This window comes from Melospiza melodia, chromosome 13, assembly GCF_035770615.1.
Source record: "Melospiza melodia melodia isolate bMelMel2 chromosome 13, bMelMel2.pri, whole genome shotgun sequence".
Lineage (NCBI taxonomy): Eukaryota > Metazoa > Chordata > Aves > Passeriformes > Passerellidae > Melospiza > Melospiza melodia.
The window spans coordinates 14,280,915-14,306,127 of record NC_086206.1 but is presented as its reverse complement, the minus strand read 5'-3'; the positions used below and the strand labels follow the sequence as shown (position 1 = coordinate 14,306,127).

The following is a 25,213-nucleotide window of genomic DNA, read 5'->3' as shown; positions in this document are numbered from 1 at the left end:
TAGAAGAGAGGTGCAACACATTTTGGAAGAAGGCAAATGGAGAAGTTAGGTAACGATGCTCTAAACCTACTTCCCAGGCACTTACTCTTCTGCATTATGGTTCACAGGAAAGGTTGATTAAAATACACTTTGATTAAAATACACTTTTCCCTTTTTGTGTCAGACATTGTAAGTGCAGTTGCTGCAAACTGGAGTCAAAATCAAAAAGGTTTTTTTCCAAACTTCAGCATCTCATCACAGGCAAGGACCACTGTCATTAAGCTGCTGGTTTCTACTCTAGGCCTTCTGTTGCACTATCAGTAAAAAATGGATATGTGAGGCTGTTTTCTCTGCAGAGCTTCTGCTTGCAAAGAGGTTTTTCCCCCACAGTTTGAGAAATCTGTCTCAGCTTTTTGAATACCAGTGCAGCAGTACCAGAAAATTCCCTTGCATTTTTATTACTCAGAGTAGCAAAACCTCACTGTAGGAAAAAAGACCATTTTTCCCAAAAAGGCTTTGATTTGACATTTTTAACTCTTGAAAAGTATCAGTCAGCTTATTAGGATTGATTGAAAAAAAACTATGAAACCACTGATTAAGAGATTTTCATAATTTAAGTTCAAATTCAAAATATGGTGAAATTTCAAGTTTGGTTTTTTTTTTTAACCTCCTCTGTAGTTCAGTTTGATTTGTTAGTTAAATCCTCATGTGTGTCTCTGTCTCTTTTTTGATGCTCTTGCTTTATTTTTCCCAACAGGACTCTTGAGAATCAATTGCAGTTTTGGAAGTTTTCCCATGTTTAAACCTGGCTGAATTGGCAAAATGTCTGCTCCAGTGCCAGAACTGTGGCATTACATCCCTTGTCTGAATATTGTATTATCCTTGAGGTGGACATAGAATATTCCAGGTATGCAGAGAAGGGGCTGCAGCTGTTCCTTCCAGCTCTGTTTGGCACTTCACAGAGCTCAGGTGAGAGGAGTGGGGTCCTGTGTCCAAGCACTTTGCAGGAATAACCTGATGCTTGTTTCCAGTATGTATCAAACATCTCCTCCACTCTGCTGAGGCACTGCTGACCTTGTACCTTCTGTGTGTGATGATGTTACCTGGCATGAGTAGCACCTGCCTATATCAAATTTGTGTTACTTGCTGGGTTTTGTTAGTCCCTAATGGTGGTTTTAGGAGAAATACCATATTCTTAGTACACTGTTTTAAGTTAGTTCACTGCCCTTTAAAAATGGCAAGAAAAGATTAATGCATTGTTATCCTTATCATGACGCGTACTTATCTTGTCTTTTCTCACCTCCTGACTCTTTCAGTGTTTGGCCTTAAAGGACTCTGTAGGCATCAGGTGAGATGTCTGTTCCATTTTTAAGCAGGAATATTGAGCTTTGCAAGTTTTTGCTAAGGACCTCAGGAAAATTTAATGTTTATTTCATATTTTATTATGTTATCTAAAGAGCAGTTTCTGAGTTGAAATTACCCTGGCATTAAGCCACACATGTATTTAGAGCTATTTAAAGCTTTTATATTAATGATAAAACCATCTTGTCTGATAGATTCTACGTGTAGTTGTTTTTAGCATCCTCTTTTCTCATGCAAGAGCTAAATAATTTCTGTTGACAAATAACATAGCAGCTAAACCTGCTTACAATTCTGACTTTTCAAACTCATGCTGAAGATGTACAGCCCTGAGTCTGGTCAGCTCTTGTTCATCTATGCCAGCCAAAGTTTAGGACAAGGAAATTCCAGACTAACAACTCAGGTGCCTTCAGAAAGCTGTGATTTCTGTGCCTGGGTGTCCCCCAGCCTCTGGGCAGGTGGGTTTGCTCTGGTGACTTGCCCACCTCCCAGCATAAGGTGGGCAGCACGTGTTCCCTTTGCATGACGCTGCGGATTTATTCACAGCTCTGCGAGATCGGCTGCGGTGCATTTTCATTCTGTGCATTGTTCTCTGGGGCTGGTGATGCCATCCCATTGTGCTGAGTTTTTAAGAGTGTGAGCAGCACTGCTGATGTGACTCCCTGGCTGCCTACTTTCCACTGGCCTGGGATAAAATTGGGTGGCTGATTCTGTGCGGGACGCAGGCGCGTGCGGGGCGATGGGGTCAGTTTAGCTGGGGCACTGCAGAGCTATGCAGGATTCACCCAGCTCTCTGGTGATGGATGGATACTCCAGCAATGTCCCAGCCTTCCTGACAAAACTCTGGACGCTGGTGGAGGACCCTGAAACGAACCATCTCATCTGCTGGAGTTCTGTAAGTGCAGCAGGTACTGGGTGTCACTAATGCCTGCAGCAACAGGGGAAACCCAGGAGAGCTGCATGGCACAGGAGCTGCCCTCTGCTTGGCAGGTGCTGCCCAGTCACTGGCAGAGTGCAAAAAACAGGATTCAAGTACAGGCACTTGTGGATATACTTGGTATTATTTATCTGAAATATTGGGGCTTTTCTGGTTCAGAGGGGAAACTGTTTTGTGGGTGTTTTAATTATAATATTTACATATTTCACTTGAAACATCCTAAAAAGTGCCTAATGTTCTAATTCTAAGAATTTCACATGCTTTGAGAGAAATACTTTTCACCTTGCTTGAATCTGCAGCTCCCTAACATTTTCTAGGAAACGAGCAAAGCCCCTAAAAAGTTTCACTGCTGTTTGGTATTATCTCACGTGTGTTTCTTAGCAACCTCTCACAAATGTCTAGGTGAAAGGCAGCAGATAAACAGCTCAAACCTATAATTTAAACAGATCTCAGGCTATCACCCTAAATCATTTTGGAAGAGCTTTACTTGATTTTTCAATGAGTCTGTGTGATGATCATGGTGATGTGAGTATATATTGTCTGTACAGCTTCATAGGGATGGATTGCTTTTCTTTGGCTTCTTATTTGTCACAGAGGCATTAATATACTAAGTGCAATCATAGAAATAAAATTATTTATCCTCTTTATATAACACTTTTATACCACATTGTGCTTTTGACCTACAACTTGCTGCAAATAATATGATTTGTTTTCATCAGGGAGTTGTTAGATAAGCTGTGTGCATAAACTTGTTCTCCAAAATCAAGAATCTATAACACAAGCAAATTTAAAGGGGGAGGTGGTAAAAAAGTCTAAAGTAGCCTTTCTTATATATACTTTGTGTCCTGTAGGGTTTTCATTCAAAACCTGAGACAGGATTGGAGCTGCATTGGTATCTGTGACCATGGTTGTTTGATGCTGGTATTACATGGCCATGCCTCTGAGAACCACCAAGTTTTAAATAAGGATTAATAGAAAATAAGAATAATAAAAATAAGATAATACAAAATAAGAAATTATTTTCTAATAGAAAATAAGAAATAATTTTTTAACCTGTGTAAATAATTCCCTCTCTGTTACACTTAGAACACTGTTATTTTTGACTGGCTACCACCATGTTCTACTTTCCTGCAAACTAGCATTGGTTGCAACTGCATCCTTGGGGGTTTTGGTAAGGCTTTTAGGTGTCTCATTTTCCCCTTGCTGCAGGTATCCATGTTTCACATATTCTTCAGCTTCTATACATTGGTGATGTTGGAGCTGAGAGATTGTGTGCATACCTAAGATTTCTGGGTAATCAGTACTTCTAGAAAATAGGACCCATAAGGAGCTGTGAACTCTTTCTTAGCATAAAGCAGAGATGGAGAGGAGATGCAGTAATGGTTTATATATACACTAAAGACTGCTGTAAAGTGGAAAGGAAAAGTCTGCTCTCTGTGTCTGTGGTAGATTGGGCAAGAAGTAATTAAATTAATTTTTAAAATGGAAGTGCAGTAAGGGAGAATTGGCAAACTCCTGGACTACCACTTGTCTTGTCAGAGCACAACATGTCTGTCCTGGTGGTTCTGTCAAAAGCAGTAAAGATAAACATCTGCCATGATTGCTGTGCTGTGGAGTCAGTTTTGCTTTGGGCAGAGAAGATTTCCAGAGTTTCTCTGAGTTTGTGCTCCTAAAACAGCCAAGGCACAGCTGCAGTGTGGGAGCAAACTGACACATGCACATTGTCACAAACTGACAATGCACTGTGTGCATTGGTGAGCCCACAGTGACTCCAAAGTCTCTTGTGTCTGTAGGAGCCTTTCTGAGTGTGACAGTTTCTGAGAACATTGTGGCCTTGAATTCAAAGGAATGGCCACTCCTGAGAGGCCATAAGGACTTGTTGAGGTGTACAAAACTCTCATGTTTCTCATTTTCCATCAGGGGGTCCAGCCTGGGACACACAGCTGTATCCCAGAGTAAGGGGGCAGAAGCACAAGGGAAGCAGAATAAACCAGCTGGGTCCCCAGGGCAGTGTCTGCAGTGTTGGGAAACCCTGGTCCCTGCTGTCCTGTCTGCAGACTCTCAAAGACAGGATAATTCCAGCATGCAGGCTGTCAGTGAATCTCATAAATGCTTGATCAGCCTTTACCTCTGCTGCATGGGGTAAGGAATGATAGGAAAGACCCCCAAAATGGTCAAAGAGCACTACTGAGGCACAGTCATGTTCAGTGTGTGCAGAAGTAAGCAAGTTCAAAAACACATAATCATGTAGGGATTATATGTGGTGCCTTTTATTAAAGAGCTCTGGGAATCGGGGTATTACCCAAATCTGATTCTGACCATACATCTGAAATGATCATGGTTTTATACTCTATTGTTATATAACTTTCATGTTAATTATTAAACTTATGTTGTTCTATTGTATACATAGATTTAGCCCCCCTCTGAATTTCCAACATAGTTTCTCATTCTTCTTCTTATGGTTATATAATAATTACATTTAATTACTAAACAATCATCACATCTAACAATTATATAATTTATCATACTGCTTACGCAAGTGCAGTTGATCTGGGAAAACACAAAGCTTAACATTTTAGATTCTATCTTTAACTTTTTTCCAGGGCTCCACTATCACAAGGAGCAGAAGTGCAGCAGAGCCAGAGTCCCGTGTTAGTGGGTGTTAATTGTTAGGGCTGCCAAATGAGCCTGAGCTCAGAGGCAGCTGGCACCATGTGCTGATGGAAATGCAGTGTAGGGCAGTGGGGTTTGCCAGCTGGCTGGATTCTGGAGGCCATGGGCAGGTGCAGGCACACACCAGCCCCTCTTTAGTCACTGAGCTACCTCATGGCCCTGATTGCACTCCCTGTTTCAGAGATTTCCACACTTCCCTGAGAGCGCCCTCACAGCTGCAGACCCCCTGAAGTTGTGAGGTGGGACTCACACCACTGGCACCCTCCTCCTGCACACAGAGCCTGAGGGCTCTTACAAAACACTGTCCTGTGTCACAGACCAGCCCCTGGGGAGTTCCCACCCAGGCTGACAAGCCTCTGCCTGCTGCTGGTAGCACTGAACACAGCAGGAGGATGACTGTGGTGTGCTGGTCTCTGACCCCTCCCTGCCAACACAGTGCAGGCTCTGGTGTCTTTAGCTCTTGTCCCTTGAAACTCAGCTGCAGCTGAGGCAGGTCCCTAATATCTGCTGGTGTCATTGCACTGATGCAGCTGTCAGCAGGTAGAAGGCCAGGCAGGGAAAGCACATGGCCTGCAGTGCACCTTCTGCCAGCAGTCCCAGGCAGCTTGTTGTTTAGCAGGCATGGATCGTTGCAATGCAACCCAGAAATGGAAGCTTTATCTGATCAACACATGTGTTGCTAGCTTGGACTGCAGAGCATGACTGTCAACATTTTGTGGGTTGCCCTGGTGGCTGTTTACTATTAAAAATAATTGTTAAAATGTGTGTAGAGCTTCTGGGCAAGTGTGGTGTCTCCAGAGATGATTTGCTTCTTGCCTTGCTGTGTTTCTTGTGCCATGTGTCCAGGCAGTGCTCCCTCCAGGACTGCTGTGCTCTGAGCAGATGGGCTGGGGTTAGATCTGAGCAAGTAGGTTATAATGGCAGGGTTGTAATGGCAATTCCCACTTTCAGGGCCTTCTTAAGACTCGAGTCTTTGTGTGAAGTCCATGCAAGAGGGGATGATCACAGACTACCTACCAGCTATTTGGGCACAAAAATCAGTGGTATCTTTCTCACATCCTAGACTCTCAACTAAGCAGTGACAAAAAGCAGAAAAGGATCAAGCCTGCAGCCACAGAGGCCTGACTGTACCAGAACTGAAAGGAGCACATCTGTCATTGAGGGCTGTTGTAACTCTTAGCTTCAAGGTGGCAGTTCAGAGAACAAGACTTCCCCTGCTGCAGGGCTCCTCCTGGGCCCCTCTCATGCTCAGGGGCTCTCCCCTGACTTTGCCTTTGTCCTTGTCTCCTTTGCAGAATGGCACCAGCTTCCATGTGTTCGACCAAGGCCGCTTTGCCAAGGAGGTGCTGCCCAAGTATTTCAAGCACAACAACATGGCCAGCTTTGTCAGGCAGCTGAACATGTGTGAGTGCAGCTCCCAGGGCCTGGGCACGTGGGAGGGACAGGAGGCATGGAGAGAACTGTGCAGAGGAAACTTTGGGGTCTCGTGGATATGACTTGTTGTGGCATTATTGATTTTGCCAAAGAGGATTTGCCTCTCAGATCCCAGAGTAGTGATCTCCTTGTGTCTACCTTAAATTCCAGCATGGAATTTCTGTTAGATTACATTTCAGGATGTGGGCTAAGAACTTTCACTTACCATGTGTTCTGCTTCTCTTGCATTGATTTGATGACTTATTATTCATTTTCCATTTTATTCTATATGGAGCTTTTTCCAGCCACCAACTGTAACTCCTCCCCAAGAATGGGCCGTTCTTGTGGGTCCTGTGCCCTGAGTTTATCCCTTTCATCAGCCATATCACTGAACTGGTAATAGACAGTTCTTCTCCCTGCAAACCTTGACATTTTTACCCCTTAAAGGAGGTGTAATTTAAATTTGGTGTGATTTTCAGCCACTTCAACAATATGACTGTTCTGATAGTTGTTGGAATTTTTTCAATGAGTAATTAAGTTCCTTAGTCAAGTTTTAACTTTGCTATTTCACTCTGTAGGAGCATTTTTGTAAATTTTAGGCCAGTCCTTAGATACAGCTTAGAAACTTTCAAGGACTTCAGAGAAGTACTCAAAACAGATTTACAAATGTGCGCATGACCCTTTTCTCCAAAAGTGGCACCTGTTGATGTTCTGTGCCTTTGAAAAACCTTCCCTTGAATCCCTGTGGCTTAGAAATTGAGACAGGAATTCCCTAGGAGCTGTCATTTCAGCTCCTGGCAGACCAACATGCCTGTGATGGAAAAGCTTTCATGGCACAGGCTGCAGCAGGGGTGGCCAGTGGGATGCTCAGGGCTCTCCCTTGCCCTGGGTTTCTGGTGGTTATGGCCCATAAACATGTCCAGGGGTAAGCAGTGTCAGCTCAAAAAGTGTGGAGGGTGATGAGAAATGTCCTCAAGAGTGATGAGGGTGGGAGGTGCAGGGAGTGCTGGGCCCTGTTGCCATCAGCTGTGTGCTCTCTGTGCAGATGGCTTCAGGAAGGTGGTGAACATCGAGCAGGGCGGGCTGGTCAAGCCTGAGAGGGACGACACTGAGTTCCAGCACCTCTGCTTCCTGCAGGGCCACGAGCACCTCCTGGAGCACATCAAGAGGAAGGTGAGGCCACTGTGTGGGAGGGGGAAACCTGGCAGATCCTGCTCAGCATAACTCCAGCATCACCCTGGGCTTGTTCCTGTCCTCCCCACAAACATGTGAACCTGGGCTGGGGGCTTTTGGGTTGCAGGGCTTGGCTTACATCAGAGTTTTGTCTGTGTTTTTCTGCTCTGTTGCTCTCTATCACTAGATGTTTGTGTAGTGCTGCAGGGCCAGCCTTGCTTCCCACCCCTCTGCCTTTGAATTGTTACTGCTTTCCTAGAGAAATATGGCATTAGTCCTACAGGGTCTTCAACAGCCATCTCTTCTTCTTATACAAGAAACAGCCTACTCCTGCCCTCTCTTTTTTGTCTTATTAATATTAATTATTTGTCTTTTTTTTCCATTAATATTCGGTCTTATTAATACCCCCAAAGTGTTGCTCTCATACTAAATTAGCATAGCAACTTCTAAAAAGGGATTTGAATAAAAGCTTTTTGGAAATCCAAGTGTATATGACAATTTGAAGCATTTCATCAGACTCATCCCTGTAAAACATGAGGCGTGATTGGGCATCTCTGTAGTTAAAGTAGAAAGATTAAATCAATCTAGATCAATTCCTTCCTGATACTCAATACTTTTGTTTTCCCCCCAAGCTGGTTTGTAATCAGCTCTGACAGGGAATGTAATTCTGCCAGCAGACCCTCTGTATGAATGGATTTGCCCTGCACTTTGCTCTGTCTGGCTTTTGCAGTAGTACCTCTAGGATAGTTCAGACTCTTTGGCACGTGGCCTGTCCTGGTATTTCAGCTGGTGACAGTCCTGCACCTGGGCCACCACAATGACTCTCCTGTCCATGGCCCTTCTTGCACATGTAAAATCTGCCTTTGATTTCTTTCTCCTCAGGTGTCAGTAGTGAAAAGTGAGGAGACCAAGATGCGCCAGGAGGACCTCAGCAGGTTGCTATACGAGGTACAGATTCTGAGAAGTCAGCAGGAGAACATGGAGTGTCAAGTGCAGGACATGAAGCAGTGAGTTGAATCCTACTCAGGCTGCTTCCTATGGGCATTTGCTTCTCTGGAGTGGGGAATGGTTGAAAGGAGGAGCCTGGCACACTTCCCAGGGACTGACCAGAGATCTGTTGAGACAACAACATGTAGGATTTCTATGCACATCTGATCTACAACATATGAATTAATGCTCAGCCTCTCTGTCTCGTTTGTTTTCCCTTCACAGATGAGGAAAGCACAGAGAAGGTCAGGCAGGAAATATGTGCATAACCTGGGGACTTAGATAACTATTGCCTCCAGATGGGAATGGTGATGAAGATGTAACTCTCACACATACAAGAGTCCTTGGCAGAAATGTGGTGGAGTACACTCCAGCTGTTAAGAAATTACCTTTCTGCCATCATTCACCTCCAAAATTTATGAGTGGCCTAAAAAATATAGTATGTTATAATATATAACATAAGAACTTGTGTATAATTTAGTCCATGGACTCATGTCCCTGAGCCTGTGTCATCTGACATGGCCAGAATTGTTGCATTAGAGCAAACCAAGCTGATGCAATGCTTCCTGCATGGGGCTGCCTCCAGCTGTCTGAGACTCTGGGATTTTCTGGCTCAGACATGGTCACTAAAAGATTAGGAAGTGGATATGGTTTTATAAATCATGTACTTGGAGAGGTTTTTATTTGCCTCCAGAATTTTAATATTTACAGAGAGCTGTGTTTAAAAAGCACTTGAATAATCAAATAGACTCAAACCCTTTCTTTTATAATGAGAGCTGATATTCATACACCACCAGATGACACTGTCATTGTGGGCCTTAGGATTCACACTGCATACTGGGAAACTTCATTCCAGACTAGTCCCTGACATGCAATGGATACATATTTTTATCCTGCATCAATTTTTAATGACTGCCACACTTAGCACATGCATGAGTTTGCACTGTGAAATCCAGATACAGCAGCAATGAGTTTCTGATCTTGCATTTCATTTAATTTTTAAGGAGTTCCAGTATTAGTGATTTGGCATTGATTTTAATTTATTCTCCCTTTTGATTTGCTTGTTCCTTCCCTCCATCTGGCAAAATTGCATTCATCTGATGAAAATAATGTGATTTTTATAAATTACGACAGAGGGGAAATCCCAAGCTGAATCCATGTTAAGAAATTTACACTGGTGAAGAACAATTAGGACATAACTCCAGTGCAAGCTGTCAGACTAAGAAATGCTGCTTTGCTGAAAATCCTGTCAGGACCAGTACAGAAAGCTCACTGCAGAGATTCTTGCTGTACGAGCTGTTCTACTGTGCTCTTCAGATCTCTGGGCCTTACCTTCCCAGTTCTAGCATCCATCCACACTAGAAAGACTGAAAAGCAAAAGGATTTATCACTTCCACCTATATGATAGGTTTTGCTGGCCTGACAGTTTAGGTACATCCATATACTCTGGAGATAAATTGGCTGGCAAAACCTTTAGCAGCATGCACTTGGCTGGCATCCAGACTTGGAGGCAGCACAGTAAATAAACTCTGCCCCTCTCACTCCCACCTAGTGAGGCTGACTGTTAGAGCAAGCCTGTAAGCTCCCCTCTGTGCTGTTTCATTTACAGACAGAAAATACATTTCCTTTATGCAAGCTGGACACAGGTCTGTGCTGGGTTAAATCAGTGGCTCCCACTAATAACAGCATTACAGTCCTTCTAGTTCAAGGCTCTGAGATGCAGGAGCATCTTTTTGTCTGCTCCAAACATGCATTTGAACCACCACTTGCATGAGTTTTAAGCAGGTAGCATACACAGGGTCTCTGTTCATAGTCCTGTCTTTGGGAGCACTGGAGCAGTTGTGGAGAGGTTGGGCTTTCTTGGCTTCCATGGAAGGACAGTGGGTGATCCAAATAACTCACAGCCACAAATCAGGCCTTGCTGAAATTCTGAGTTTGGCCCAAATGTTCCACAAAAACATGTGTCCTCCTGTTACCTTCTCCTATAAATGTTGGCTTCTCTTTATGTTTTTCCTCCATGCTTTGATCTATAGCTCCTTTGAGATCAAGGAAGAAAAAGGAAGGTGATTGTGTGAGCTTGTTTGGGACCCTGAAAAGAGCCAAACACTGCAAGAGCCCAGAAGTGAGACAGACTTTGCACAGTTGAACCTGCTGCTATCATGGCAGCACCATGGGCTGTTGGTGTTTCTGTTCTCATGGAAAATGTCTGTTTCACTTTCAGACAAAATGAAGTTCTTTGGCGGGAAGTTGTTTCTCTGCGGCAGAACCACTCACAGCAACAGAAAGTCATCAACAAGGTAGTTACCATATAAACTCCAAACTTGCTTATGCTGTCTGGTCTATGTCCTCCTCTCATTTTTTTTTTCTTGTCACATAATTTCCACACTGTGATATCACAGTGTAATTATTTTCCCTTTCTTTTAAGTTGTGTGATGCTTTTATGTGTCCTATACAAACAAGTCATTAACAAAGCCCAGACCATGCCCTTAAGCAAAAGATTTTAATTTCTGTGTCAGTCCTTTCTTTGATGTTAGAAACCCCTTTTTTGTTGAAATCCTGGGCACGAGAGCGCAACTCTCACTAATTGCCCTGTGTTGGCTGTGTTCTGGTTGTACCAATGTCTTTGGGCTTCCCAAATCTTCCTCTTCCAATTGTTCACAAGAGGAAGCTGCAGGTGGCAGAATTGGCCACCCATTGCCCCACTGGGGGACTGTAACAGCAACTGTTAGATTTTCTGGCATTACTGGTGTAGTTGAGGAATTACTATACAATCTTTTAGGCTGCAGAACCATCTCCCCTAAAATCTAGCATGACCAGTATAGAAAAGGCCTCTCCAGTGATTCCTGGATTGTGCTGACATGACTGAGCATGTCACACATCCCAGGCCCACGTTCTGACCCTCACGTGGCATCATGGAGTCACAGGACTGGACAGAAATGCATGAGGCCATCAAGCCTTCCTCCAGCTCTGGGGCTGGAGCAGCCACATGCTTCATTGTAGAGGCTTTTATGCAACTCTATTTTGTTATATTGAGCAATGAGTAAGAGCCAGCTGTGATATATAATAATAATGCTCTCTTTGTTTGGAGGTCAAAGCAGAGCATTAAGTTCAAGCTGACCTGGGAATATGTTGCTAAGTGATTCCTCTCCAAAGCTGCTCTGCTTCCTTTTTCGTGTCCTGTTATATCAACACTGACATTCACAGAACTGAAAAACTCTAATGAAGGAGCTCAGACCCCATCCAGGCTCTCCATAGGGAGTTGCCTCTTTCACTTGCAAATTCTTTGCCAGACTTTACAGCACCTCTTCTAAATGTCTCTGAAAACTTTAGTGGATCCAGGTCTAACTCCAGGCCTAGGAAGGTTTGCATGTGCACTTCACAGGCGTGTTAGGACCAGCTGAAGTTCTTTATGCACAAAGTGAAGAGAGAAAGTGCTGAGCACATGCATCCAGGAACTTTTACACAAAGCAGGCACCTGGCTGTGTCCCTTGAAAGCCAGGCAGGCTGTTTTGAGTTCTTGGACAGCTCATTTCTGTTTCAGGCTCCAATGTCTCATGCAGTTTGGCTCCTATATTCTGTGGCTGCTCCCAGCTTTGGGGTGCTGCTGGGAGGGAGGAATGTGTGGGATAAGAATGGCTGCGAGAGCAGGGAGTGCTGAATCACTCTGCTGATTAACACCGGATTTTGATCTCTCCTGACAGCTGATTCAGTTTCTGTTTGGCCAGCTCCAATCAAGCCCCAGCAGCTCTGGGATAAAGAGGAAGCTGTAAGTCCCCGTGTGTGGTGCACACGCTCACGGGTGCATAATGCTGCCCCCTCAGTAAAAGCACAAGCTCAGCTCGCCCGGGCGGGCGGTCACCGGACCAGGCTCCATGGTGATGGCAGCTGAATGGGCTGAAGTGCAGAGTCAGACCTGCTGACAGCCCCATTCACTGCTCTGTGGAGAAGCACCCTGTCAGCTCGTGACCTTTATCTGGGGAACACAGCACGCAGTGGGACATGGGAGGGCTAACCAGAGGGAGGGCAAAGGGCAGGACCCCACTGCTGCTCCTGCACGTTCCAGTTTTGCCACTTGGCAGCCCATAGACACCTTCAGATTGACCCACAGTCACTGAATGGGATGTGTATCCAACACTGGCTTGGTGATGTTAACCTGCAGGCCTTACAAAGAGGAAGGTGGGGAAAAGTTTTAGCTGAGGGGTATCTTTAGATAGGCTCTTAAAGGCAAGTATATTTATGTAAAAAATTTATGTAAATACTTGAATTAGGAAGCTTAGTGCCTTTCACGAGAGCAGCTATGCCTTTCTTGCCCTGTGCTTGTGATTTAAAGAAGGGGAAGAGAATATTAAGTGGAATTTGCTGAGGACAGAGACCTGCCTTCAGTTCCCACCTTTATTACCTTGTGGCCTTTGACAACTTAGAAGCTTCTCCGTGCTGCAAAGAAAGGAGCCAGACCTCCCACAAGCAGCTCAAAGGGGTCAATTTTCATTAAGTCTGTTCTTGTTCTTGACTAACTCCTCTTGTAAGGATTACAAAGGCAACACAGGATTGAATGGAGGAGCCCATAATCTGTACAAGCCAGCAGGGTATGTGCATCTCTGCCTACTCTCTCTGCTGAGCCTCTTGGAAGAGCTAAATACTGCAGATAGCAAAGAAAAGGGCTCAAGGGGAGAATAGCAGCTGCTGAGGCTCATGACTGGGAAATTTTCTTCCAGTAGAGTGGGCAAGCAGAGAAATGAGATGCAGATCTGACCTCTAATTTTCATGGTCAGGGCCATGTCCTCCCTGTAAAAGCTTTGCAGCCCAAGAAATGTCTTAGACCATTGTTTTTTTGTAGAAAGGCAAATAATTAGTCAGAAACTGTGCTGAGAAGGGCAGAAGAGCACAGAACTATGTGCACAGCAGCTGTATTTCCCCTCTTATGATGGGGGTTACTTCACACAACCAGCTGCAATTTGCAAGGTAATTTGAGTTCCTGCTTCCTTGGAAACACAAAGGTCTGTCTTCCAGAAACCTCAGCTCTTGTGTCTATATCTGCATCCTTAGTGTTTTATCTTTCACAGTTGTTTTCCTGCCTCTTCTAAATGGCTGCAGGAAAGGATGGTGTGCAGAGTGGACACCTATACTGGTGCAGAGCAGAGTGCTGCCTGGGGGCTCTGGGTGGGTTTGGGCAGGTCTGCATCCTTCCCCTCTCTGTTGGGAATGTTCTTTTTTGATGGTGACTCCTCCAAAACTCTTGTTAGCCTTCCTTGTCTGTATCACTGGGCAAGAAAGGCTCTTACAGCTGAGGAGAACCAGAGCAGACCGGGGAGAAGAGCTCTTGGCTCAGGGATGTTTTGTGTGTGAGCAGCCAGGAGCCAATCAGTACATGCTGGAAGACAAAAGTGTGTCTCTCCACAGGCCTCTGATGCTTGACAACGGGATCTCAGCTCCACCAGTGCCCAAGTTCAGCAGGCATTTGTCCCCAGAGCCCCTCCACGAGCCCTACTTCATCCAGTCGGTGGGTGCAGCCCCTGGGCCCTTGGGATGGCTTTGGCTGGGGGGAATGCTTGAAGTAATAGTAGAGATTATGGAGTAAGTAACTTGGCAAGAGTTGGCAGTGAAGAAGAAATGAGGTTTGCTAAGCTGAGTGACATTTAAAACTCCTTCAGCTCCCCAGTTTCATGGACGCCTTCATGAGGGAGGCCATGGGCTCTGTGGGGAAAGGCAGACCCTGCACACTGAACTGTCCATGTTGTTACCCCAGCCTGGTTCACCTTGAGGGAAGAGAGGAAGAAGTGAGTTCTGAAAGTGGGATTTCTGAACCCTGTGAGGGATCCCCACCATCATCAGAGCAGACACCAGACACTTCTGTCATGCAGTTAAAATACGTGAGCTGGCATGAGAGGCTCTTACAGCCCTGTTGGGCTGTGTTGGATCTTTCCCTGCAGAGGAAGCTGAGCAGTCTAGGCAAAATGTCAGACATGCTAAAACCTCTTGGTTGCTGACACTTCACAGGGTGTATTTCACACCTGTACCTCTGTGCGGTTGGAGGAAAAGTGAGAGGAAATTATAATGTTGCATAGTAGGTAAAAGCTTTCTTGGTTTCCATAAAGGGGGGACTCAAAGTCACAGTGAATAAACCCTAACCATCTCAGAGAGGGCCTTGCACCTGTTTTGGGGTCAGAAGGATAAATCTGTATGATTTTTGCTTTCCTCTTAGCCCTCGACAGAGCCTGCCTCTTGCTTAAACAGCCCCGCAATTGCTGGAGGACCCATCATATCTGATGTTACTGAAGCATCACCATCCAGCATCATGAATATGCAATCCACTCCTGAAAATGACAGGTAAACATGTTTGTGATTAAAAATAGGGAGAGTTGGGTATGAACATGCTTATGCAACTCTTCTCAAGAGTTTTTTGTGGCTGTAATTCTCCCAGATTTTCTGTCTGATTTACAAATCTCTATAGAGATATGGGATGGAATGCTTTTTTCCAGTTTGCAAAGTGGGTCAGGTTTTCAGAATTAGAGGGGGGTAATAACAACATAACTTTCAAAACAAAGTCCCGAGTTTCATGCTGAGAACTTCCACTCCCCTCTTCGAGAAATTTTCCATGTTTCTTTAGTCCCAAGTCCCAAGACAGGGACTGTCTCAGACTTAATCAAATAATGAGATGCTAACACTTGTTGGGTTTGTTGAGAGAGAGAAAGGAGGGTTTCCTTTTGGCCTTGGCAGAGAAGAAGCAATCAAATTGTACATCTAACAGCTAATGAGAACAGAAAGTTTGCATCACAACAACTTCCTATGTTTGACAACTTTTCTGTGAAAAGGGCCCAGTAACTTAAGAACTGAATGCAGAGGTATTTTAATGCTTATCTCTTCCTGCCACAGACATGCAGTGCATTTAGGGCTAGCAGCAGAATAATAGCTAAAGCTATGTCAGTGGAAAGTAAGTAGACAGATGAATCATGGAAACAGTTTCTCAGGCATAGAGGCAAGGCAGTATAATTTCTAGTTATACTCTAGAAATTGCCTGTAAATCTGTTGCATAATTGAAACCATAGCCATAAAATTAACTAGAAGCATGTAAAGAGGTTCAGATTTAAAAAAAAAAAACAAACAAACCTGGAAGCCATTTCTAAAGCAGAAAATCTTTACTATAACCTTTAAGTCAAGTTGCTTATTTCTACTAATTACTGAGTGCCATCTGGTGGCTTCTGATCTGCTCTCTGTCTCCACAGTTTTTAACATCTGAGCTAGCCATGGCCCCAGTCAGTTCAGGTGTGGTACCTCCTAAATCAGCTGTGCTTCTGGTGGGAATTTAGGCCCCACGAGGTGAGGAGATGATCTGAAAGGAATGTTGAGGAAAGCTCTGTAGTGTGACATACCATCCCTGTTATCTCCATGCCTTTGTCACTTTGGCTCCAGCTGTGCAGGTTCACAGGGAGCTCTAAAGTCTCCTACAAGTAACACAGAGTAGGTTTTTACACACGAAATGCTTCTAAACAAAACTTCACTGTCATTTGTCCTTCTGGAAATTATGTGGGGTGCCTCTCCATTGGAAAAGGCAAACCTCTGCCTCCAACCAAGTAAAACATGTGACTTTGACTGTCAGATCTCAACAGCTTCTGTTCAAGTCCTGCAGAGCCACAAGATCCTGACCTGAGTCACTGGAATCTCTAGAATTCTTGCTGATCCAATCCTAACTCCTGCTTGGGAGGGTCTTACTGATCCCATTCTTATCTCTAGGGTGAAGACTTTTCTTTTTCAGGGGAAATTCTTTAGCCCAGTGTCCCTTTAACCTGTCCCTAACACTCACCCAAGAAACGATCCATGCGCAGAAATTTATTTTCCATATTTGCAAAACAACTGAATGGGGCAAATTCATTATAGCTGTGACTGATGAAATGACTGCAGATATTCCAGCTGCATTCCAGGAATACATGAGCATGTTTCTGGAGCTTGCTGAAAAGAAAGAGAGGCTGAAAAGAAAGAGAGGCTGCTGACTTCTTTTGCCCATCTGAGGAAATGGAAAGACCTTCTGCAGCAGTTTGATGGGAAGTGAAAGCAAGGCCTTGTGCTCCTGCCCTTCCCAGTGGCATGAGGCCTTTGCAGAGCAGCTGTGTGGTGCTGAGCCTTGTCTCTGCTGCAGGGAGAAGTGCCTGATGCTGATCAAGGAGGAGCCAGTGAGCCCTGGGGTGAAGGGCAGCGCCGAGCCCGAGGTGCCCCTGCCCGGCTGCCGCGCCTGCTCCGAGCCCCCGGTGCTGCCCGTGGCCATGGTCCAGTCTGTCCTGGAGGGCAAGGGCAGCTGTGCTGCAGCCCCCCCAGGGACCTCCCAGGCACCTGAGAGGAGAGGCAGGAGGGCCCTGCTGGACAGGTGAGGAGCCAGGGAGAGCTGTGGCCCTGCCTGCTCGTGGCCCTCTGCTCCCATCCCCAGGGTGGGGAGGGAGGGTGACTGCAGGCAGCCAAGGGCAGCCTGGTGAGCTCCATGCTGGACCTGTGGCACCTGCCAGAGGAGCCCTGAATGCCAGGGGACAGTTCACAGAGGTAGGGGGAATGTGGATCACCTGCTTGAAGGACCCAGCAGAGGAAGAGCTGTCAGAGGATGTGCATCAGAGCTGTGGGAGCAGGAAGAGGCTTTTTGCATTGAGGGGGATTTGCCCAAGGTCTGAGTGACAGCTGGAGCCCAGACCAGGTCTGTGTCTGTGTCTGTGCTACACCCCTCCCCAGGGCACTGCACTGTGACACCAGGCTCAGCCCCAGTGATCCCAGTGAGCCTCTGCTGGGGCTGTGCTCTGGGACTGAAATCCCAACTGCACCCATGTCGTGGGGAGTGACAGCAGAAGGAAAGCATGGTGCAGCTGGGTGGATCATGTGGAACTTCACTGCAGTTCATTCTTGATAGCAACTGCAGCAGTGTAAGGAGGAACATCAGGGAGGGGAGCCCAAAACACTCAATAGGGTTATCAGAAAGCTTCCATTTTCCTTTAAGTCCTTACAGAGAATCCAAGTCCTCCCTCTGAACCCACTGGATGCTTAAAAGCATATTACTAGAAGAAAAATAATGCCTTTTTTAAAGACCTGATTTTAAGAGAAAATTTTAATAGCTTTTGGGGGGTTTAATCACAGCAGGGCATCACTGTTGCTCTTTTAGCTGAATGTCTCTAGTAAATGCAGCCTGCAGGGTAAATGCCTGCAGCTATAATCACTCCTTTAAAAAGCATTAGTTAACAGTAATTCAGGCATCTTGGACCAAGGAGAATTGCAATGCAGCCTGTTCTGGTTCCAAGTGCATTTCTAAAAGGATTTTTTCTAAGGAAAGCTTTAATTTTCCCAGTGTTGAGGAGATGTGCACAGTCCATCCATCCCCAAACCACGTGTCACCCAGGAGAGGGATTGTCTCATTTGTTTTACCATCTGCCCAGTCCCCTGTGTGCTCTGCTGAGTTGTACTCTGGGATTAAATCAAATTTTATTGCATAAACCCAGGCTGACAGCAGGCCTTGATTTTCAAAATGAGATTTAAACAGGAGCATCCTTTTGGGAGGCTGCTCAGTCCTGCTTTCTGTAGGTGTCTCTGCAGAGTTTCCTTTGTGGCAATGTTTCCCCTTGTGTTTCCTCAGAACAGATATTTCAGACCCGTTGGAGGGCACTGACTGGAGCCTGGAGGGGCTGCAGCTGCTGCTGAGGAGCCAGCAGTACAGCCTGGAGCCTGCCAGCCTCTTGGATGTGAGTGTTGCTGGGGGGGCTGCATCAAACACAGCTGCCAAGTTCACAGAGGTTCCTCTGGGCTGGGATTCAGGTCGTGCTGCTTGTTCTCATGTGGCATTTTGTCTGCCACGTGTGGCCTGTGGAGTCACAGCTCTGTTTTAACTTGCTTACGAGATTTCAGCTTTAAATTGTGCCTTTATTTTTAAAAATATGCATATTTGAACTTCTAGGGCCACAAAACACTGCATTTGGTAAAGAAATAAACATGAGACCTGACACATTTGCGTAAAACAGGTTTAATATGACTCTCTAGCTAGTTTGGTAATTGCTTTGTAGAGGTTAGTTTATTTTCTGCATATTCTACATCTTAGAAATTCCTAGATTGTGTTTAGCTTTTCCTACCTTTCCCTCTTCCTCATATTCTGGGAAGTGTAGCCAATGTAAAATCCTCTCTATTAAATCCTGATCTATTTATGAGTCTCAGTTCTTAGATCACCTTTCTTTAGAAGTGGATGGTGGCTTTTTCTTAAGTAGGCATGTAGAAATAGGAAGATTTGTTTATTCTCTGTTGTACATATAGTTGGTATATGAAAGGTTTTTGCCAATAATCAAGTAGCTCTGTATGCTAGAAAAAAATCTATATGTCAAATATATGGCTCCTTGAGGACGTGCTTCAGATAAAGGCACATTGTAAGCTTGCATGGATAAACAGATGAAAAGTAATTTTAAAAAAATCAATCTTATTCCCTTCAAGCAGTTCCCAAGTGTCTGTGGCTGATTCTGACTTTGCAGAGAGCTTTTCTAATGGCCTGCTCTATCACTGACTCTTGGTTTCTGTTTCTTGTTTCTCATTAGGAAGTGTTTTCCTGTTACTGACACACTTCTCTCTCTGTGCAACTGTCACAAGAGTGAGAATGAATCATAAAATTTGCCTCAGATCAACAGATCCTTTTCCCAAATTGCTCAAACTTGTCAAGAAATTGCCACCAAAGCCCTGATGCAACAGTAACCTGCCCTCTGCTACTAAATTCTGGAATGCTTTTAAAAATCATATGGATCTGGGAGTGCCCTAGGACTCAAGAGCAGCAGAAAGGGGCTTTGATTTGTGTGTGCAGTGCCCTGGTTAGTGACAGGACCGTGGCATGGGGTGTCTGTGCCCTGCAGGCAGCAGGGCTCGTGGATCAGCTCCAGTGCCCCAGCCCAGCTGTGCCCAGCTGTGCCCAGCTGTGCCATGAGTCAGCCCAGGAGCCTCTGCCTGCAGCTCAGTTAGTGCAGGGCTGCACCTGCAGCAGGCAGGGGAGGGCTGAGAATCCCAAACCAGCCCACCTTTCACAGCCATAACTGTGTTTTTGTCCCAACAGGTCTTTAATCCCAATTTATCTCTGAGTGAGTGGAATGTGACTGAAATGGAAGCCAGTCTGCCCCCGGTAAGAGCTGTGTGTTTCTGAGCTCTGGAAGCAGCAATCAGAGAGCCCCAGAATGGCCCAGGTGGAATGACCTCAATGTTCACCCTGTTCCAAAGCCTCTGCCTACTGCAGGGACACCTTCCCCTGAATAATAATGGAGCTGTGAAGCAGAGCTTGTGCATAACTGAGGGAGTTATTTCATAACCAGAGGGCAGAGTGAGCTGAAGCACAGCACGTAGGCATCTCCTGGGGACACCATGGCAGTGCTGTGTTACACTCCTGACCTGTTTTTCCCACTCAGCCAGGCTTTGTCTGGAGACAGGCTCTGACTGATGTTGGTGTCCTGGAGGCTTTAATTGCAACTGGCTGCTCTAAACTTCCTCTTAGTGAGAATGTCACATCCCACTAATACCATGGATTTATGAAGTGTTTTTGTGCCAGAGCTCTTTGTAAGATATACCTTTACAAAGTGCAGCCATCCCTGCATGTTTCAGGAGCAGTAAAATACCATGCAATTACAACAGAGATGCCTGCATGACTGTACATGAAAAAACAAGGAGAAATTGGCAGTATTTCTTTGGATTTGATACTTACAGAGACATTACACAGAAAGAGCAGGTTTAATAAACAGTGAAGGAAACTGTAGACTCACAGAAGGATTAAGGTTGGAAGTGTATTGCATGGCTGGGTTCCTTTTCTGTGTGAGAGAGAGTGAATTTTCAGAGCCTTTCCTGGCAACCAAATTGGATGAAGGCTTGGATGGTTCTGCCAGATATCTCTACAGATGCACAAGTAGAGTGTTATCTACTCTAATGAAATGCAAAAGGTCTCTAAGCCTTCTTCGTGGTATCAACATCCTTTTTAGGTTTTAATAATTTTGAATTTACTAGGTAATTCCACTTCCTCAGTGTTAGGAAGGAGAGTGTCTAAGAAATAGTTAATATTAATTAGCAAGTCTTGGAAGCAAGGGCTATAACCTTTTAAAAAGTATTGCAAGAAAAGGCCAGGAAAGGAGGCTGCAATGTTCAATAGTTCAGTCCTTGTGCCCACAAATTTTCCAGGAGCTCTTGCTTGTCCTCCAGAGAGTCATGAGTGTGGAGAAGTGTGGAAGCAATACATGCAGGAGCTCTGTGTAAGCAAAAACCAGCTTCACTTTAAAGACAGGCATAGGAAAATGGAAAGAAAATCTCTTTTCTCTTTGTACTGGCTGCAGAGGACTGTGGGTTTGCTGTTATGGCAGCCACAGTGACAGCAGCCTGGCCCTCATGTGACATGAGCTTCACACACATTAGCCAGTGCTGAATGGGGGATTGCACCTCCCACAGCCCTGTCCTTGATCTGCCCCGGGTGTGGCTGTCCCAGTGAGGGGCAGTGAGGCTGGGAGGAGAGGCTGGGCAGGGAGGATGGCTTGTGTTCCTGTGGGTGTTGTGCACTGGGGTGAAGCACTGGTGCTCAGACATGGCCTAGCTCTAACAAGCTCCCCTGTCTTTGTATAATTGTACATTGTAGTTTATATTTTTGCACCAAGATGCAGCGACTCACAGTGGATCTGGAGAAGAGTGCAACTGAGCTGCCCCCAAAAGTGTTCAACCCACCATTCAACACCACCTGCCCAGGTAGGAGCAGCAGCAGCTCTGTGCACCTGGCAGTGGGGTGTAGTTCAGGCAGCCAGATGGGATGTCCAGCACTGACAGTTTGCCATTTCAGGGAGCAAACCACAGCTGTCATTTTACTTTCATGATGGTCAGGCAGCAGTGTTGCCACAGCAGCTGCTCAGTTCTTGAGCAGTGGGAAAAGGGTGGGGGATAACTGAGGTGTAAATGGAACAGAACTGGTTTTGCAGTGGGTCCCCATCATGACTGTCAGTGTTTCCACTGCTTTCTCTGCCTGTTCATTGCCACCTCAGGGCAATGTGGTGATCTCAGTGGGTAGGAGTGGTAAGAGCTGGTACAGTCCTGGGTTCCTCTGGTTCCTGCTGCAGAGGAGGTGCCCCAGTAGCTGCTGGCAGCCAGAGGCACAAGTTGTGTGTCCCCTTCTCCAGACCTTTTAGCAGCCCTCAAGGGAACAGTCCAGCTGGTGCACTTGCTGACTCTGATAAAGTGTGTTATTGACCTTAGATGTGAATCCAGGAGTGTTGCCCTGGCTGTGGAATTGTGATGTATGTTCATGTGTGTTCAGCTGGGACACTCCTGAAAGAGAAGTTCTTGAGAGCCCCAGTTTGGTGCTTTAGCCACCTGAACCTGCCCCAGTTTTGATTCACTGTGTGTCATTCAAGGACTTCCAGCCTCAGCCTCTTTCATGAGCACCTCAAAGGCATTAAAAGCCCAGGTACACTGGAGAGAGTCCTTGAGCATCCCCTGTTTGCAAAACCTGTCTACAAAGAGGGAGAAAGACTCATCTTGAGTGAAGGAGAAAAGCAGCTGCTCTCATCCTTTTCTCAGTGCCTCCAACATTCAGTCATCCATTTTTCACATGTGAGGCATCTCAGCTTTCAGGCAGAACCCACCTGGTGACCTGCAGAGACTCCCCTTGATTTCAATGGGCTTTTGAGTGAACCCAAGTTCTACTCTGGTGTTTCCAAGCAATTTTGCTGGAGTGAGGCTCCTCAGTCACTGCTGCAGTTGGGATTTGTCACTTTTCAGTCCTACATATGTAAAACTAGGCAGCCTGCCTTCCAGAAGCTGAATTTTCTGCTGTCTATTCCTAGGGAAAGATGTCATCCTTGAGAGTGCCCAGCAGTTCCTCCTCGACCGTCAGTCCATCTTTGGGAACGACCTCCTCAGCTTGCCTGAAAATTCCTCACTTTATGTTCCTTCTGAAAATATAGCTTCCTACATGTCCTCTGGGGGTGTCCAAGGGGATATCCCTCTAAACCTGAGTTCTTCCACGGACAACAGCCAGTGATTTAGCTCCCAAGAAACAAAACCTCCCTCCCAAATATCCACAGGTTTGAATGTGAAGAAACAAAACTGACTCAGAAAACTGCAAGAGAGTTTCTTTTTGTACCCTTTTTTTTTTTTTTTTTTTTTAGTAGGTGGAAATGGTCAGTAGCTGTTGCATTACCCTCCCTGCACCTCGATTTCAGTGTTTTTTAAAACAAAACACTACTTCTGGTGCGTGCTCTGAGGGGGAGTGAGAACTTGCCAGGATTTTTTTTCCTTGAAAATGCTTTAGAAATTTCAAATCTTTTAATGAAATTTAAGTGAAGAGTAGCTTGAAAGTCCATCTGGGACTTGATAAAATAGTGATCCTGACTAGTGCCTGCAATGGCAAACTGTTGGATTTTACTGGGGCAGCACAGATTAGCTAAGATGCCTGACCCTTGTTGATGCTGGTTATTTAATAGGAAAATAGTTCTACATGCAACTCCAATGCTCTAAAAAGATTTTTTAACCATTTTCTAGGTTTTATGGTATGCACCTGTTCCTCCTAGGGTGAGTAGGAAGAAGATCTCTTGGGGTATGTAGAAACTTGTTTTCTGAGTGACCCCACCAAGAATGTGCCTCTGGCTCTTAGGGGAGCTACAGACCATCACAGGCCACAAATCATCCCATGCTGAGTTGAGAGTTTTGTTATTTGGAATTTGTTTTGCCCCAAATTTATTTTCTCTTAGATATAGGCAGGGCACTCCATACTTACAAAACAGAAAAGGGATAGACTTTTCTGCACACACAATTTTCCATGTGCAGAGAGGGCTGAGGGAGTGCACTCTGGGTTTTGGTGCTGGCTAAGTACTTCATGTCCAGTCCAATGGGTTTTTTCTTTGGCTTTGACCTGTTCTATTTCCCTTGAAGACGTGCCTGTTGGTTGTAAAATCTGACTAAACAGTTTAATTTATTGGATCCCCTTTTTAGATGGACTCTCAGCTGCTCAGTGTAGGAGAGAGGCAGAATGGTTAGTCCACAATGTCCCACAAACTTTTCTTCTGTCCTTTGTGCATCTGAGACCAGCCTCAAAGGCTGAATTAACCTTCCCCATCCATGTGGTTTCTGACAACTGAGTTCCTCAACAAAGCAGAGCTTTGTTTTTTATGCTGTAGTTCTAATTGAGAACGTATTATTTATCTCAGTATCTTCTACCTGAGTTGCTTTTCCTTAGGAAGGTTACCCAAATGCAGTAGGACAGACCCAGGAAATTCCATTAACTCAGGCCTCTAAGGGCTTAGACAGGGAGGTTTAAGCTGTGCCAGTATCATCTGAAGAAATGCTTTGCCTACCTTCATTGCCATGACAATTCTTGGTTATGAATCACATTTCTGAGCATTGTGGGCAAGCAGCATCCACCCCAGAGTGTAGCAAACCACTCAGACAAGTGCAGGCTCTAAAGCTCCTCAATAAGATGAGCATTTTTAAAATGGACCTTCCTGTCAGAGCCCTTTCCTCCATCCATTTATCACTATGTGAACGCATGTGTTAGTTCAGAAACATTAACTTTTGAGCACATTTTTTCCCAGCTGACTGCTGTGCTGGGAGCTCTGTCACTGCCTTGGTGGTGTGGTCTGTGCAGGAGCGAGGTTGTGAGAGCTCCTGAATTAATCCCAGCCACTGTTTTTGTGTTCAGGACTAAGGGAAAATTCCAGCAGCCCCCACTGGCCTGGTATTTAGATGATGTGCTTGAGTGTATCCTGGACAAGGTTTTTCTTTTTGACAGATTTGTGCTTAGAAATTTCACCTAGATCAGCCCATTTCCACCCTATTTTGCCCTTTCCAGCGATGGAAAGTTGTTAGTTGCACTCTGTTCACTTCTTTTCTCATAGGTAATTGAAAACTGCCTGGTGTCTCCTGACACTGACAGTGCATGTTCAAGATTTACACCCTTCTCTGAGCTTCCACACTCCAGGCTGCTGTCCTGTTAACACTGAATGTATTGATGCAACAAGGTATTTAAGCACATGCTTAACTTCAAGCTCCTGAGTAGTTTTCCTGTGTTTCTCTGGAGCCTGTCACATGCTTGAGGCTGGGCACAGCTCGTGTCTGACTGGATTGTCTGGTTGGGCTTGAGAAATGAGCCCCTGGGGAGGGATGCCCGTGGGCACAGCCAAGCCAGGTGCAGCTCTGCCTCAGGCTGTCCTCCAGGGCAGGCTCCAGCCTGTGCCCAGGGGAGCAGCCTCTCAGGAGGCTTCCAGGGCTTTTCTTTAGGCTTTTTGCTCTGCTATAAAAACATGAGATTGGAGCTTGATGGTGAGAGAGGAACCTCCAGGAGGAGCACTCAGGAGCCATCCCTGTGCAGAAGGAAGCTTGTGTTCCTCAGCTTTTTACATTGTTAATTTTACTTGAAGGTGATGTGCTGAGACTGCGTTTTTGCACTATGCTGTACATTTGTAAAGTTTTACAGAAGACACTAATTAAACATGTTTCCTTTTTCTCATTTAGTCCTGCTTTGGCATTTCTCACTCCTTTTGTCTGTCCCTTACTCCCTTTCTCCTTCCCAAGTCCTCAGTGACAAGTGAAAATCACTTCTTAGCATTCAGATTCCCTTGTGAGGGCCCCTGGGTGGGTTGTGGTCACTGTGTGAACTAAATCTAAAATGTCCAATCTAAAATGTGGCCAGTAAAAACAGCTTGGAAAGCTGCTGAATTCTTCAAACTAAAATGC

General features: G+C 45.3%; 1 protein-coding gene across 1 annotated transcript; it reads left to right on the top strand.

Moving 5' to 3' along the window:
* The first annotated feature begins 789 nt into the window (after window positions 1-789).
* HSF4 (heat shock transcription factor 4) lies at window positions 790-22,826 on the top strand. The gene is made up of 13 exons (XM_063167556.1): window positions 790-948; window positions 6,244-6,352; window positions 7,407-7,534; window positions 8,417-8,541; window positions 10,743-10,818; window positions 12,223-12,287; window positions 13,922-14,021; window positions 14,724-14,848; window positions 16,656-16,880; window positions 18,126-18,231; window positions 19,575-19,640; window positions 21,148-21,235; window positions 22,327-22,826. The coding sequence occupies exons 1-13, from the start codon at window positions 889-891 to the stop codon at window positions 22,521-22,523; spliced, it is 1,470 nt and encodes a 489-aa protein (XP_063023626.1). The 5' UTR covers window positions 790-888; the 3' UTR covers window positions 22,524-22,826.
* The last annotated feature ends 2,387 nt before the right edge of the window (window positions 22,827-25,213 follow it).